General features: G+C 36.1%; 1 protein-coding gene across 5 annotated transcripts in view; it reads left to right on the forward strand.

Moving 5' to 3' along the window:
• DPP10 (dipeptidyl peptidase like 10) overlaps window positions 1-15,077 on the forward strand; it is a 1,361,251-nt gene that overhangs the window by 1,322,648 nt on the left and 23,526 nt on the right. For all 5 annotated transcript variants that reach the window (XM_032353837.1, XM_032353835.1, XM_032353834.1 and 2 more), the window contains one exon: window positions 84-153. In XM_032353837.1, the coding sequence (XP_032209728.1) occupies window positions 84-153 (70 nt within the window). The remainder of the gene's footprint in view (window positions 1-83; window positions 154-15,077) is intronic.

Genomic DNA, 15,077 nt, shown 5'->3' on the forward strand with positions numbered 1-15,077 from the left:
ATTTAAGAACAACATTCTCTGCATCTTATAGTTTTATGTGTAAATGACTCTCCATATTTAATATTTTGCTCTTTCTTTAAAAGAACTTCCTTTACAGTTGTCCTTTCCCAAAGATTTTACGGACCGAAACCAGTATGCTCTTCTGTTAATAATGTAAGTATTCTATTTGTTTTTGAAATGAAGGAATCTAAAGGCTTTATAATTTTTCTTATGTCTCACATGACAGCATTCTGATTAAAAAAAAAAAACAATAAAAAAATTCCTACATGTGTAGTTAACTGTGGAGCAGTCAGTGGTATGAACTCGCCAAAGACACCACCAAAAAACAATATGGAGGGTTGTGTAATTTGTAATTCTTACCTCCGAAGTCCAACTCAGTGTTACTACTGGGAATAATGACACATGTGGTTTGGCTTATCAATATCTGTTCAGCAATTACTCAAGTCCTATGCTTTTATTTTTTGTTTTGTTTTCATATATAGTATTGGTCTCTTTCTTTCTTTGCAATGTATTTATCGTATCATAGTCATGCTGGATTCATAAAGCCTTTTTTTTAAAATTGTAAGAATACTTAGTATGAGATCTACTCTCTTGACAAATCTTAAATGCACAATAAAGTATTGCTAACTATAGGTACAATGCTGCACAGCAGGTCTGTAGAACTTACTCATCTTGCATGACTAAAATTTTATACCCACTGAATATCAACTCCCCAATTCCCCTCCCCTAGCAATACCACTCTACTCTCGGCTTCTAGGAATTTGATTATTGTAGATGCCTTTGAGACTGGAATCATGCAGTATTTGACCTTTGGTGACTGGCTTATGTCATTTAGGATAATGTCCTTAAGGAGCATCTATGTTGTCATAGGCCCTGTGCTCTTTATCAGTTGTTTATGCAACAGTGAGAAAACACTGATTGCCACTGGTGAAACCATTGGTTATATTTTTATCACTCCTCCCAGTTCTCCTTCTTGGGTTCATGGCCAGCAGGAAGTACCTCCCATGCTCAGAAAACCTTTTTTCCAACTTAAAATCGAATTCATTCATACTTTCTGTGAGATCATATTCTGAAATAGTACTGGGCACAGAGATCCCTAGCATCTAATGGTTGACTAACTTGATACTGATGCAGCATTTTATTCCTGAGAGTTATTGGTTATTTTCCTCATTAAGAACCTAGCCAGCATATATTGCTAAGACAGTGCTTAAAGTTGTCTAAAATTATATCAGAACCTTATTAGGAAAGGGAAATGAAAACAGAATTACTTTTTGTTTGAATATAGAGAATATAGAGATTAATTGTTCAGTCTATGAAATCAAAGTTCCTGGCTTTAAATTCCAGTTTTGTCATTAATTAGCTGTGTCCTTGAGCAAGCTGCTTAACCTCATTTAGGGCTCAATTTCTCCAAATACAAAACAAGCATTAAAATACAGGCTATGTTTTAAGGCTGCTTTTTAGATTAAATGAAATACAACATGTAAAGTGCCAGGCACATGACTGTTTTAATTATTTTGATTATAGTTCATTATTTTATATAGATTATAGATTCTTTAATAAATAGAAATAGTTTGTCACATAATTATAAGCAGATAAATACAGAAAACATTATACTTAATATTTCCCCACATTCCATTATCTATTCCTAATGTTAATGCCTAAACCTCATCTAGTTTTTCATGCCCAGACCATTCTCCTTTGTCCCTAAATAACCAGAAGGCCCTGAAAGTTCTTGGTGACTTCCTGAGGAAGTTCTTATTTGCTCTTTTATAATACCTTTTTTTGTCCCTTCTCTTTCACCTACTTTTCTTCAATTCCTACTTAAAGTATATGTGTGATTTATTGAGGAAAGTATTTCAGGAGACAAAATGAGACAAAAAAAAATCTTAAACCCTATATTCTGTCTCAGTCATATCTCCCTTTGGGAAAAGAGGCCTTTTTATTCACTTGGGGTGGTGGTTCTCAGAGAAAGGAACCCTATTAGGCATTCTTCCATGAAGTACTGCCTCACTCATGCAGATGGATATGTAGGCAATCATTCACCTGTCCGTTGGCTCCAGAGTAATGTCACAGTCTGGGGTAAAAAGTAGATGGGAATTACAGATTCTCACTATAGCCCTGAGTCAGAGAAACTAACTAACTTGTTGTGGCATCTGATACGAGCTTTATGCTGGATGATTTTTATTTTGTAAGCACTTATAGATTGCCCTCCCTAAGCTGTGAATCAATGGATCCACCCTCTCCAATATACTCTTGACCAGACCCCAAACAGGATGCTGCAGCCCTGGCAGTGTGGAAGCAGGCCCTAGAGTAGCAAGCACCACTTCAAAATGATGCATGCCCCTAAGAAAGTGAAAATAAACACACACACACCAGTCAGAGAACCAACAGTAGGCTGGAGGCAGACAACTGATCTGACTCCAGGCCCCACCCACCAATGAAAGCTTCTCAGGGGACAGCCAGGGAAAGTGCCCTGAAGTTTGGTGCCACTACATCTCTGGTAAATGCATGGTCTGACACAAGTCAAGCCCAGGGCATTTCCAGGCTGGCCCATGGACACCACAGGGAGTAAACACTGCCCACAATAGGCCAAGAAAGCTACTGCAGATTACTGGACTGAAGGAAAAAGCAGCTCTGCCACAGCAGCACAGTAGATATATCACACATAGAAGACACCCCTGAAGGAGCAGATTCTGGTGAAAAGGGGACACTACCTAGCAGGAAACTAAAGAGCCTCTTCTTCATAATGCCATTAGTTGCAAGTCCAGATGTGGCTGTCTCCCCTAACACAAAGAAGCCTTACAGAAAGTAAGACAAATAAGGAGACAGAGGAATATGTCCCAAATAAAAGAAAAAGACAAAATCACAGCAAGAGACCAAAGCAAAATGGAGGTAAGTAATATGCCTGTTAAGAATTTAAAGTAATAATCATAAAGATACTCAGCAGACATAAAGAAAGAGTAGAAGACATCTCTGATGCTTAATGAGATTAAAAAAAGAACTGATTAGAGGTAAGGAGCACAATAAATGAATTAAAAAATATACTAGATGTAATAAATAGTAGAAGAGATGAAGCAGAAGACTGGACCAGTGACCTGGAGGACAGAATAACAGAAAATAAGCTGAGCAGATGGGGATTATATTATATAATATATAAGCAGGTTATATATAACCTATATATATCACATATGATATATAAATATATATAATACAAATATAGTCTTCTATATAATATATAAGCAGATTATGTTATATAACATGTATATTTTTATATATATATATATATATATTTAAAACAGACTTAGAGAATTTAGTCATTTGCTTTATTGGGCCACAGAAGAAGAGAAAAGAAAAGGAGGCAGAAAATTTATGTGAAGAAATAATAGTTGTAAATCTCTGAAATCTGACAAGGGAACAAATCCAGATAACCTAGGCACAGAGAGTCCCCCCACGGACACATAAAATCTACCCAAGGAGGTCCACACCAAGATACACAGTAATTAAGGTGGGAAAAGTAGTGACAGAGAATTTTAAAAGCAGAAGAAGAAAACAGTTATATTCAAAGGAAAGCACATAAGGTTACCAGATGATTTTTTAGTAGAAACACTGCATGCCAGAGGGAGTGATGCATATTCAAAATATTGCAGCCAAGAATATGCTATCCAGCAAGGCCATCCTTTAGAATAGAAGGTGAGATAAAGCGTTTTCTAGACACACAAAAGTTAAAGGAATTCATGACCTCTAAATGAGCCCTGCAAGAAATGTTATAGGGGACTCTGAGTGGAAAGGAAAGATCATAAGCTATGGTAAGGAAAGTAGGAAGCACAAAAGTAGTAAAAATAAGTATATTTATAAAAGTCAAGGAACTGACAAAATAAAAGGATATGAAGTATGACACCATATACCTAGAAAGTGGGAAGTTGTTAAGAATGAGTTCAAGAAGATGGCGGAGAAGTAGCAGGCTGAGACTACTTCAGCTAGCCGGAGATCAGCTAGATAGCTTATCTAAAGATTGCAAACACCTGAAAATCCATCGGCATATCGAAGAGAAGAAGAACAGCAATTCTGGAAACAGAAAAACATCCACTTTCTGAAAGGTGTTTTCTCTTTTTTAAATTCTTTTCTTTTCTTTTTTCTTTTTTTTTTTTTTCTTTCTTTCTTCCTTTTTGAACCTCTTTTTATCCCCTTTCTCCCCCCTCACGATTTTGGATCTCTTCTAATTTGGTTAAAGCATAATTTCCTGGGGTTGTTGCCACCCTTTTAGTATTTTACTTGCCCCTTCATATACTCTTATCTGGACAAAATGACAAGACGGAAAAATTCAACACAAAAAAAAGAACAAGAGGCAGTACCGAAGGCTAGGGACCTAATCAATACAGACATTGGTAATATGTCAGATCTAGAGTTCAGAATGACAATTCTCAAGGTTCTAGCCGGGCTCAAAAAAGGCATGGAAGATATTAGAGAAACCCTCTCGAGAGATATAAAAGCCCTTTCTGGAGAAATAAAAGAACTAAAATCTAACCAAGTTGAAATCAAAAAAGCTATTAATGAGGTGCAATAAAAAATGGAGGCTCTCACTGCTAGGATAAATGAGGCAGAAGAAAGAATTAGTGATATAGAAGACCAAATGACAGAGAATAAAGAAGCTGAGCAAAAGAGGGACAAACATCTACTGGACCACGAGGGGAGAATTCGAGAGATAAGTGACACCATAAGACGAAACAACATTAGAGTAATTGGGATTCCAGAAGAAGAAGAAAGAGAGAGGGGAGCAGAAGGTATACTGGAGAGAATTATTGGGGAGAATTTCCCCAATATGGCAAAGGGAACGAGCATCAAAATTCAGGAGGTTCAGAGAACGCCCCTCAAAATCAATAAGAATAGGCCCACACCCCGTCACCTAATAGTAAAATTTACAAGTCTCAGTGACAAAGAGAAAATCCTGAAAGCAGCCCGGGAAAAGAAGTCTGTAACATACAATGGTAAAAATATTAGATGGGCAGCTGACTTATCCACAGAGACCTGGCAGGCCAGAAAGAGCTGGCATGATATTTTCAGAGCACTAAACGAGAAAAACATGCAGCCAAGAATACTATATCCAGCTAGGCTATCATTGAAAATAGAAGGACAGATTAAAAGCTTCCAGGACAAACAAAAACTGAAAGAATTTGCAAACACCAAACCAGCTCTACAGGAAATATTGAAAGGGGTCCTCTAAGCAAAGAGAGAGCCTACAAGTGGTAGATCAGAAAGGAACAGAGACCATATACAGTTAACAGTCACCTTACAGGCAATACAATGGCACTAAATTCATATCTCTCAATAGTTACCCTGAATGTTAATGGGCTAAATGCCCCTGTCAAAAGACACAGGGTATCAGAATGGATAAAAAAACAAAACCCATCTATATGTTGCCTCCAAGAAACTCATTTTAAGCCCGAAGACACCTCCAGATTTAAAGTGAGGGGGTGGAAAAGAATTTACCATGCTAATGGACATCAGAAGAAAGCAGGAGTGGCAATCCTTATATCAGATCAATTAGATTTTAAGCCAAAGACTATAATAAGAGATGAGGAAGGACACTATATCATACTCAAAGGGTCTGTCCAACAAGAAGATTTAACAATTTTAAATATCTATGCCCCCAACGTGGGAGCAGCCAACTATATAAACCAATTAATAACAAAATCAAAGAAACACATCAACAATAATACAATAATAGTAGGGGACTTTAACACTCCCCTCACTGAAATGGACAGATCATCCAAGCAAAAGATCAGCAAGGAAATAAAGGCCTTAAACGACAGACTGGAAGAAAGCCAACGTTGGTGGCATCACAATTCCGGACTTCAAGCTCTATTACAAAACTGTCATCATCAAGACAGCATGGTACTGGCACAAAAACAGACACATAGGTCAATGGAACAGAATAGAGAGCCCAGAAATAGACCCTCAACTCTACAGTCAACTAATCTTCGACAAAGCAGGAAAGAATGTCCAATGGAAAAAAGACAGCCTCTTCAATACATGGTGCTGGGAAAATTGGACAGCCACATGCAAAAAAATGAAATTGGACCATTTCCTTACACCACACACAAAAATAGACTCAAAATGGATGAAGGACCTCAATGTGCGAAAGGAATCCATCCAAATCCTTGAGGAGAACACAGGCAGCAACCTCTTCGACCTCAGCCGCAGCAACATCTTCCTAGGAACAACGCCAAAGGCAAGGGAAGCAAGGGCAAAAATGAACTATTGGGATTTCATCAAGATCAAAAGCTTTTGCACAGCAAAGGAAACAGTTAACAAAATCAAAAGACAACTGACAGAATGGGAGAAGATATTTGCAAACGACATATCAGATAAAGGACTAGTGTCCAGAATCTATAAAGAACTTAGCAAACTCAACACCCAAAGAACAAATAATCCAATCAAGAAATGGGCAGAGGACATGAACAGACATTTCTGCAAAGAAGACATCCAGATGGCCAACATACACATGAAAAAGTGCTCCATATCACTCGGCATCAGGGAAATACAAATCAAAACCACAATGAGATATCACCTCACACCAGTCAGAATGGCTAAAATCAACAAGTCAGGAAATGACAGATGCTGGCGAGGATGCGGAGAAAGGGGAACCCTCCTACACTGTTGGTGGGAATGCAAGCTGGTGCAGCCACTCTGGAAAACAGCATGAAGGTTCCTCAAAATGTTGAAAATAGAACTGCCCTATGACCCAGCAATTGCACTATTGGGTATTTACCCTAAAGATACAAACGTAGTGATCCAAAGGGGCACGTGCACCCGAATGTTTATAGCAGCAATGTCCACAATAGCCAAACTATGGAAAGAACCTAGATGTCCATCAACAGATGAATGGATCAAGAAGATGTGGTATATATACACAATGGAATACTATGCAGCCATCAAAAGAAATGAAATCTTGCCATTTGCCACAACATGGATGGAACTAGAGCGTATCATGCTTAGCGAAATAAGTCAAGCAGAGAAAGACAACTATCATATGATCTCCCTGATATGAGGAAGTGGTGATGCAACATGGGGGCTTAAGTGGGTAGGAGAAGAATCAATGAAACAAGATGGGATTGGGAGGGAGACAAACCATAAGTGACTCTTAATCTCACAAAACAAACTGAGGGTTGCTGGGAGGAGGGGGTTCGGGAGAAGGGGGTGGGATTATGGACATTGGGGAGGGTATGTGCTTTAGTGAGTGCTGTGAAGTGTGTAAACCTGGTGATTCACAGACCTGTACCCCTGGGGATAAAAATATATGTTTATAAAAAATAAAAAGTTAAAAAAAAAAAAGAATGAGTTCAAACTTAATATATACTGCTATATACAGAAGACATTATATACAAACTAAATGGTAACCATAAATTAAAAAAATCAGTGATATGCAAAAAATAAAGAGAAAGTAATCAAGTACATCACTAAAGAAATCCAACTTATCTTGACAGAAGAGAGCAAGAGAAGAAAGTAACAGAGAAGAACTACATAAATGACCACAAAACAAGTAACAAAATGACAGTAAGTACTGACTTATCAGGAATTACATCGAATGAAAATGGACTAAACATTCCAATTAAAAGACACAGGGTAATAAAATGGATGAAAAAATAAGACCCATATGCTGCACACAGTAGACTCATTTCAGACCTAAAGACACATGCAGATTGAAAGTGAAAAGATGAAGAAGAATCTATCATGCAAATGGGTGTGAAAAGAAAGCCGTGATGGCAATACTTATATTAGTCAATATACCTTAAAACAAAGACTGTTAGGAGACAGAGAACAGCACTATATAATCATTCAGAAGACAATCCAACAAGAAGATACAGCAATTGTAAATATTTATTCACCCATCCTAGTAGCAAACAAATACATAAAGCAGTTAATAACAAACATAACAGAAATAATCAATAGTAATACAATAACAGTGGGGGCCTTTACACCCCACTTGTCCATCAATGGACAGATCATACAAAGACAATCAAGAAGATAACAGTGGCTTTTAAGGACATTTTGGACCAGATAGACCTAAAAAAATCTGTTCAAGACATTTCACCCCAAATTAGTAGAATACACCTCCTTTTCAAGTGTACATGGAACATTCCGAAAACAGATCACATCGCAGACCACAAAGTAAGTCTCAACAAATTTAAAAAGACTAAAGTCATACCTGGCATCTTTTCTGAGCAGAATGTTATGAAACTAGACATCAATCACAAGAAAAATTCTGGAAAAAACAAATTTACCAAGATACTAAATAACATGGTACTTAAACAATGAATGGATCAAACAAGAAATGAAAGAGGAAATAAAAGATAATAATAATACATGGAGAGAAATGGAAAGGAAAACACAACGTTCCAAAATCTTTGGGATACAGGATGTAGCAAAATTGCCTCAAGAAGCAAAAAAATCTCAAACAAGCAACCCAACATGACACCTAAAGGAGCTAGAAAAAGAGTAAAAAAACACCAAACCAGTAGAAGGAAGGAAATAATAAGGTTAAAGCAGAAATACATGAAATAACGACTTAAATAGTACAAATCAATCAAACCAGGAGTTGATTCCTTGAAAAGATCAACAAAACTGATAAACATTTAGCCAGACTCATAAAAAAAGAGAGACTTAAATAAAGACAGAAAGAGGAGAAATGACAAATGATACCACAGAAATAAAAAGGATTTTAAGAATATTATGAAAAGTTACATTGCTAGCAAATCTGACAACCTAGAAGAAATGGATAAATTCCTAGAAACATGTAATCTACTAAAAGAAGAAGGAAGAAATAGAAATTTAGACAGACCAACTACCTGCAATGAAACCAAATCAGTAATCAAAAAAGTCTCCACAAGCAAAAACTCAAGACCAGATGGCTTCACAGTTGAATTCTACTAAATATTAAAAGTTAATATTTAATTTATTTAAATTTAATTTGACTAATTTAAAAAGAATTTTATTTTGATTAAAATTAAAAATATTAAATTTAATTTAATAAATTTATTAAAAGTTAATACCTCTTAAACTATTCCAAAATAGAAGAGGAAAGAAAACTTCCGAATTCATTCTATGAGGTCTGCATTACCCTGATACTAAAATGAGATAAAGATACTTAAAATTAATTAATAAGAGAGAGAAAAAGAATATTATAGGCCAATATACTGATAAGTAAAGACACAAAAATCCTCAACAAAAATCAGCAAGTTGAATCCAACAATACATTAAAAAACTCATTCATCAAAATCAAGTGAGATTTATTCCTAGGATGTAAGGGTGGTTCAACATTGGCAAATCAGTCAGTATGATACATTGGATCAAGAGCAAGGATAAAAACCATATGATCATTTCAACTGATGCAGAAAAATCCATCTGGCAAAGTATAACATCCATCAGAAAAGTAGGTTTAGAGGGAAAATAACATCATAAAGGCCATATATGAAAAACCCACAGCTAAAATTATATTCAATGGCGAAAAACTGAGAGCTTTCCCTTTAATATCAAGAACAAGACAAGGTTGTCCACTCTCACTGATTTTATTCAACATAGTACTGGAAATCCTAGCCACAGCAATCAGGTAAGAAGAGCTAATGAAATCATCCAATTTGAAAAAAAAAAGAAAATCACCCAATTTGGTAAAGAAGTGAAGCATTCACTATTCACAATGATATGGTATGATGTATAAAGAACTCAAGACTCTACCAAAAAGCTCCTAGAACTGAAAAATGAATTCAGTAAGGCTGCAGGACACAAAATCAATGTACAGAAATCCATTGCATTTCTATGCAGTAATAAGGAAGCAACAGAAAGAGAAATTAAGAAAGCAGTCCTATTTATAATTGTACCAAAAATAATAAAACACTTAGGCATAAACTTAATCAAGGAGGTAAAAGACTATACTCTGAAAAGTATAAAACATTGATAAGAAATTGAAGTCAACACAAAGATATTTCATAAGATGGTTCATGCTTATGGATTAGAAGAACAAATACTGTTAAAATGTCCATACTACCCAAAGCAATCTACAGATTTAATGAAACCCATATCAAAATACTAAAAGCATTTTTCACAGAACTAGAACAAATAATCCTAAAATTTGTATGGAATCATGAAGGACCCTGAACAGGCAAAACAATCCTGCAAAAGGAAAAGAAAGCTGGAGACATCACAATTCCAGACCTTAAATTATACTACAAATCTGTAGTAATAAAATGAGTATTGTATTGGCACAAACAGAACGGAAAACCCAGGAATAAACCCACAACTATATGGTCAATTAATCTTCAACAAAGGTGGCAAAACCATGCAATGGGTAAAAGACAATCTCTTCAACAAATGGTGTTGAGAAAACTGGACAGCTACATGCAAAAGAATGAAACTGGACCACTTTCTTATACCAGATACAAAAATAAATTCAAAGTGGATTAATGACCTAAATGTGAGATCTGAAACCATGAAAATCCTAAAATAGAGCATAGGCAGTAATTTCTCTTACACAGGCCATAGCAACATCTTTCTAGTTACATCTCCTGAGGCAAGGGAAGAAAAGCAAAAATGAACTATTGGGGCTAAGTAAAGATAAAAAACTTCTGCACTATGAAGGAAACAATCGACAAAACTGAAAACCTATGGAATGGGAGAAGATATTTGCATATGACATATCTGACACAGTGTCCAAAATATAGAATGAACTGATACAACTCAACATCCCAAAACAAACAACCCAATTAAAAATTGGGCAGAAGACATGAATAGACATTTCTTCAAAGAAGACATGGAGATGGCTAACGGACACATGAAAAGATGCTCAACATCACTCATCATCAGGGAAGTGTATATCAAAACCTCAATAAGAAAACATCTCACACCTGTCAGAGTGGTTAAAATCAACAACATAAGAAACAAGTGTTGGCAAAGATACGGAGAGAATGGAATCCTTGTGCACTGTTCATGGGATGCAAACTGGTAAAGCCACTCTGGAAAGCAGTACAGAGGCTCCTCAAAAAACTAAAACCAGAACTCTCTGATCCAGTAATCACACTACTGGGTATTTACCCAAAGAATAGAAAATGATAATCTGAAAGGGTGTATGCACCCCTGTTTACTGCTGCATTATGTGCAATAGGAAAATTTGGAAGCAGCCCAAGTTTCCATCAAAAGAAGAGTAGAGATTGAAGCAGTGATCAAAAACGTCCTGAAAAACAAGAGCCCAGGACCTGACAGATTCCCTGGGGAATTCTACCAAACACTGAAAGAAGAAATAATACCCATTCTCCTGAAACTGTTTCAAAAAACAGAAACAGAAGGAAAACTCCCAGACTCTTTCTACGCAGCCAGCATTACTCTGATCCCCAAATCAGGCAAAGACCCCATGAAAAAGGAGAATTTCAGACCATATCCCTGATGAATATGGATTCCAAGATTCTCAACAAGATCCTAGCTAATAGGATCCCACCGTACATTAAAAAGGTTATCCACCATGGCTAGGTGGGATTTACCCCTGGGATGCAAGGGTGGTTCAATATTCACAAATCAATCAGTGTGACAAAAGAAATCAATAAGAGAAGAGAGAAGAACCACATGGTCCTTTCAATTGATGAAGAAAAAGCATTTGACAAGATAAAGCATTCTTTCCTGATTAAAACACTTTCAAAGTATAGGGACAGAGGGAACACTCCCCAATTTCATAAAAACTATCTATGAAAAACCCACAGCAAATATCATCCTCAATGGGGAAAAGCTGACAGCCTTCCCTTTGAGATCAGGAACACGACAAGGATGCCCACTCTCACCACTGCTGTTCAACATAGTACTAGAAGTCCTAACAACATCAATCACACAACAAAAAGAAATAAAAGGTATTCAAATTGACAAAGAAGAAATCAAACTCTCTCTCCTCACAGATGACATGATACTTTATATGGAAAACCCAAAAGACTACACCCCCAAACTACTAGAACTCATACAGCAATTCAGTAATATGGCAGGATACAAAATCAATGTACAGAAATCAGTTGCTTTCTTATACAGTAACAATAAAAATACAAAAAGTACAGGGAAATTAGAGAATCAATTCCATTTACTATAGCACCAAGAACCATAAGATACCTTGGAATAAACTTAACCAAAGAGGTAAAGGATCTGTACTCGAGAGGTAAAGTACAGAACACTCATGAAAGAAACTGAAGACACAAAAAGATGGAAAAACAATCCATGCTCATGGATTGGAAGACTAAACATTATTAAAATGTCTATATTGCTCAGACCAATCTATACTTTCAATGCCATCCTGATCAAAATTCCACTGGCATTTTTAAAAAAGATTTTATTTATTTATTTGACAGAGAGAGAGAGATCACAAGTAGGCAGACAGGCAGGCAGAGAGAGAGGAGGAAGCAGGCTTCCCGCAGAGCAGAGAGCCCAATGCAGGTCCCAATCCCAGGACCCTGGGACCAAAACCTGAGCCGAAGGCAGAGGCTTTTAACCCACTGAGCCACTCAGGCGCCCCTCTGCCCCACCATTGGCATTTTTCAAAGTGCTGGAACAGACAATCCTAAAATTTGTATGGAACCAGAAGAGACCCCAAATTACTAAGGAAATGCTGAAAAAGAAAAACAAAACTGGGGACATCATGTTGCCTGATTTCAAGCTTTACTACAAAGCTGGGATCACCAAGACAGCATGGTACTGGCACAAAAACAGACACATAGACCAGTGGAACAGAGCAGAGTCCAGCTATGGACCCGCAACTCTATGGACAAACAATCTTCAACAAAGTAGGAAAAAATATCCAGTGGAAAAAAGACAAGTCTCTTCGATAATTGGTGCTGGGAAAATTGGACAGGTATGTATAGAAGAATGAAGCTGGACCATTCTTACACCATACAATAAACTTCAAATGGATAAAAGACCTCAACATGAGGCAGGAACCTATCAAAGTTTGAATTTTAAGTATCTGATTTTTCTCATTTTTTTAATCTTCCACATTTAAGCAGATGAAAAATTCACCCACACTGTAATGCAGATGAAATGATTAAGAAAAGATAGTGGCATTTAATCTAGGTAATGGAAGGGGAAAAGGGGATCATTGGGTTTCATATTTTTCTCGAACAAACTTGACCTTCTTCTTTCACAATGTATAGATAATGCATCGTAAATGTCAGTATTAATTTCTTAGTACTACTTAAAAGTGTACACAGTCAAAAGTTGGTATCTTGAGAAGGTACCACAGGAAAAACAAATTCTAAATTTATAGAAAATGTAAATGTAAGTGGTTGGTAGAGTGTCACTTGTTAGACATCTACCAAGAGGTGAAAACTTAGCCAAAATGTATGTTTTTGGACTTTCACTACTTTTCCCTAAAAAATCTTAGGGATTAAAGCATTCAAAAGATATGGTATTAATTCAGGAAAAGGCCCAGACTTAGAACTTGGTAAAAATAAATAAATAAGACTTTCAAAATCTTAAATTCTTTATTCCAGTTAAGAATTATAAATACTTTTTAAGAATGTATTTATATGTCAAAGACAGTAAATCAATATGTTTCTAAGGTCTACTTTAATTAAATTGTGTTCTTTCAAAGATCTGGATTATTCATCTATGGTTTACGGTTAGTTGCTTTACCTGTGTCTCAGTTTACTAAACTGTAAAATGATTCTTCTAATAATTGTCCATAGTTAGCACTATAGTTATTATTATTATTATTTCTATTTAACTGACACATAAAGTAAACTAAGATTAGTATCACCTGAGCTTATATAGGCACATTTTCAGTTGATAAACTGACTTCCAGAATCCAGATTTTATAGTTAGAAGGAAAAAAAAGTAACATATAACCACCAATATAACCACTGCATATAACTGAAAGTGATCGACACCCTACTGTGGGTAACATGCACATTCAGTTTATATGTAATTATCATCCATCCATTCCTCTGTTAGGAATCCACTGTAATCCCTGATATATAGCCCATGTATTGCTGGCCTCAATGTTAACATTCACAACAGCCCCATGCTGAACTGTATTCTCCGTTAGAAAATGAAGAAATAGGACACTGTTCAGGAGTTCGTCAACTGCTGCTTTTTTAAAGATACACATGCTTTGTTCTGTTTTCATCTAGAAAATTCCTATATCTGTTAAGTCAAGATGTAGAATATTTTGTATTATAATATCTAAAGCAGACCTGCTGCATAGGAGATTTACATAACAATTCACACACATCAAGAATAAGGTCAGTTCTCCTGTTCTTGATCTGTTCATGCAATGTGCTAAACTTTCTTTTGACTGTGACCATCTCTAAAGAGGTCCAAAGAAGTGGATCAAATGCTGGTCTACTTCAGTGAAGATACAGCCATCCCCAGAAACTGAAAGTAAATATCACCAAACTCCCTTCTCTTTCTACCTCCTCAGCTGCTCTGTTAGAAATTATCCCAAATGGAAACTGGCCAATGATAAGAATTAATGTAGTAAGACTCTGACAGCAGAGTTGATTAGGAGATTGGAACTTGCTCCCATTTACTGCACAATTTCTGTGAGATATCCCTGAGGCCCTTTTCTGTTGGTTTTCTTCCAATATTTTCATGTGCTAAGATGTTTATCCTGAGGTTAATTTTGTGTGGATAATACTAACAGTCCATTTTTCAATTTATAGCTGGCTCATTAATATCCATGCTGTTCAGTGCCTCAACCTGCGTTCTGATAAGCTTTTCATTTTTTGGCTTCCTACAACAATAGAAATAACTTGATTTAATGAACTGGATTCTGCTTTTTCTTCATTGATCTAATGATAATTGTAATGCAGTATTTATATCATACTAAGGATATATTCTCGGGCCTTTATTCAAGGGAAATCAAAGAACAAAATCCAATGGAATTCCTTCTAAAACAAGGAAAAATACCTTTAATAGACAGAAACTGACCCTAATAGGAGGAAGCCTATTCTATTAAAAAAAAATAGGAGGAAAGGGAGAGATTGAGTAGAAAAGTAGGGGAAGGATTTAAAAAAAAAAAAAAAAAAAAAAAAGATCCCATTTATTAAAGCAAAATA

This window comes from Mustela erminea, chromosome 8 (assembly GCF_009829155.1).
Source record: "Mustela erminea isolate mMusErm1 chromosome 8, mMusErm1.Pri, whole genome shotgun sequence".
In the NCBI taxonomy this organism is placed as follows: Eukaryota; Metazoa; Chordata; class Mammalia; order Carnivora; family Mustelidae; genus Mustela; species Mustela erminea.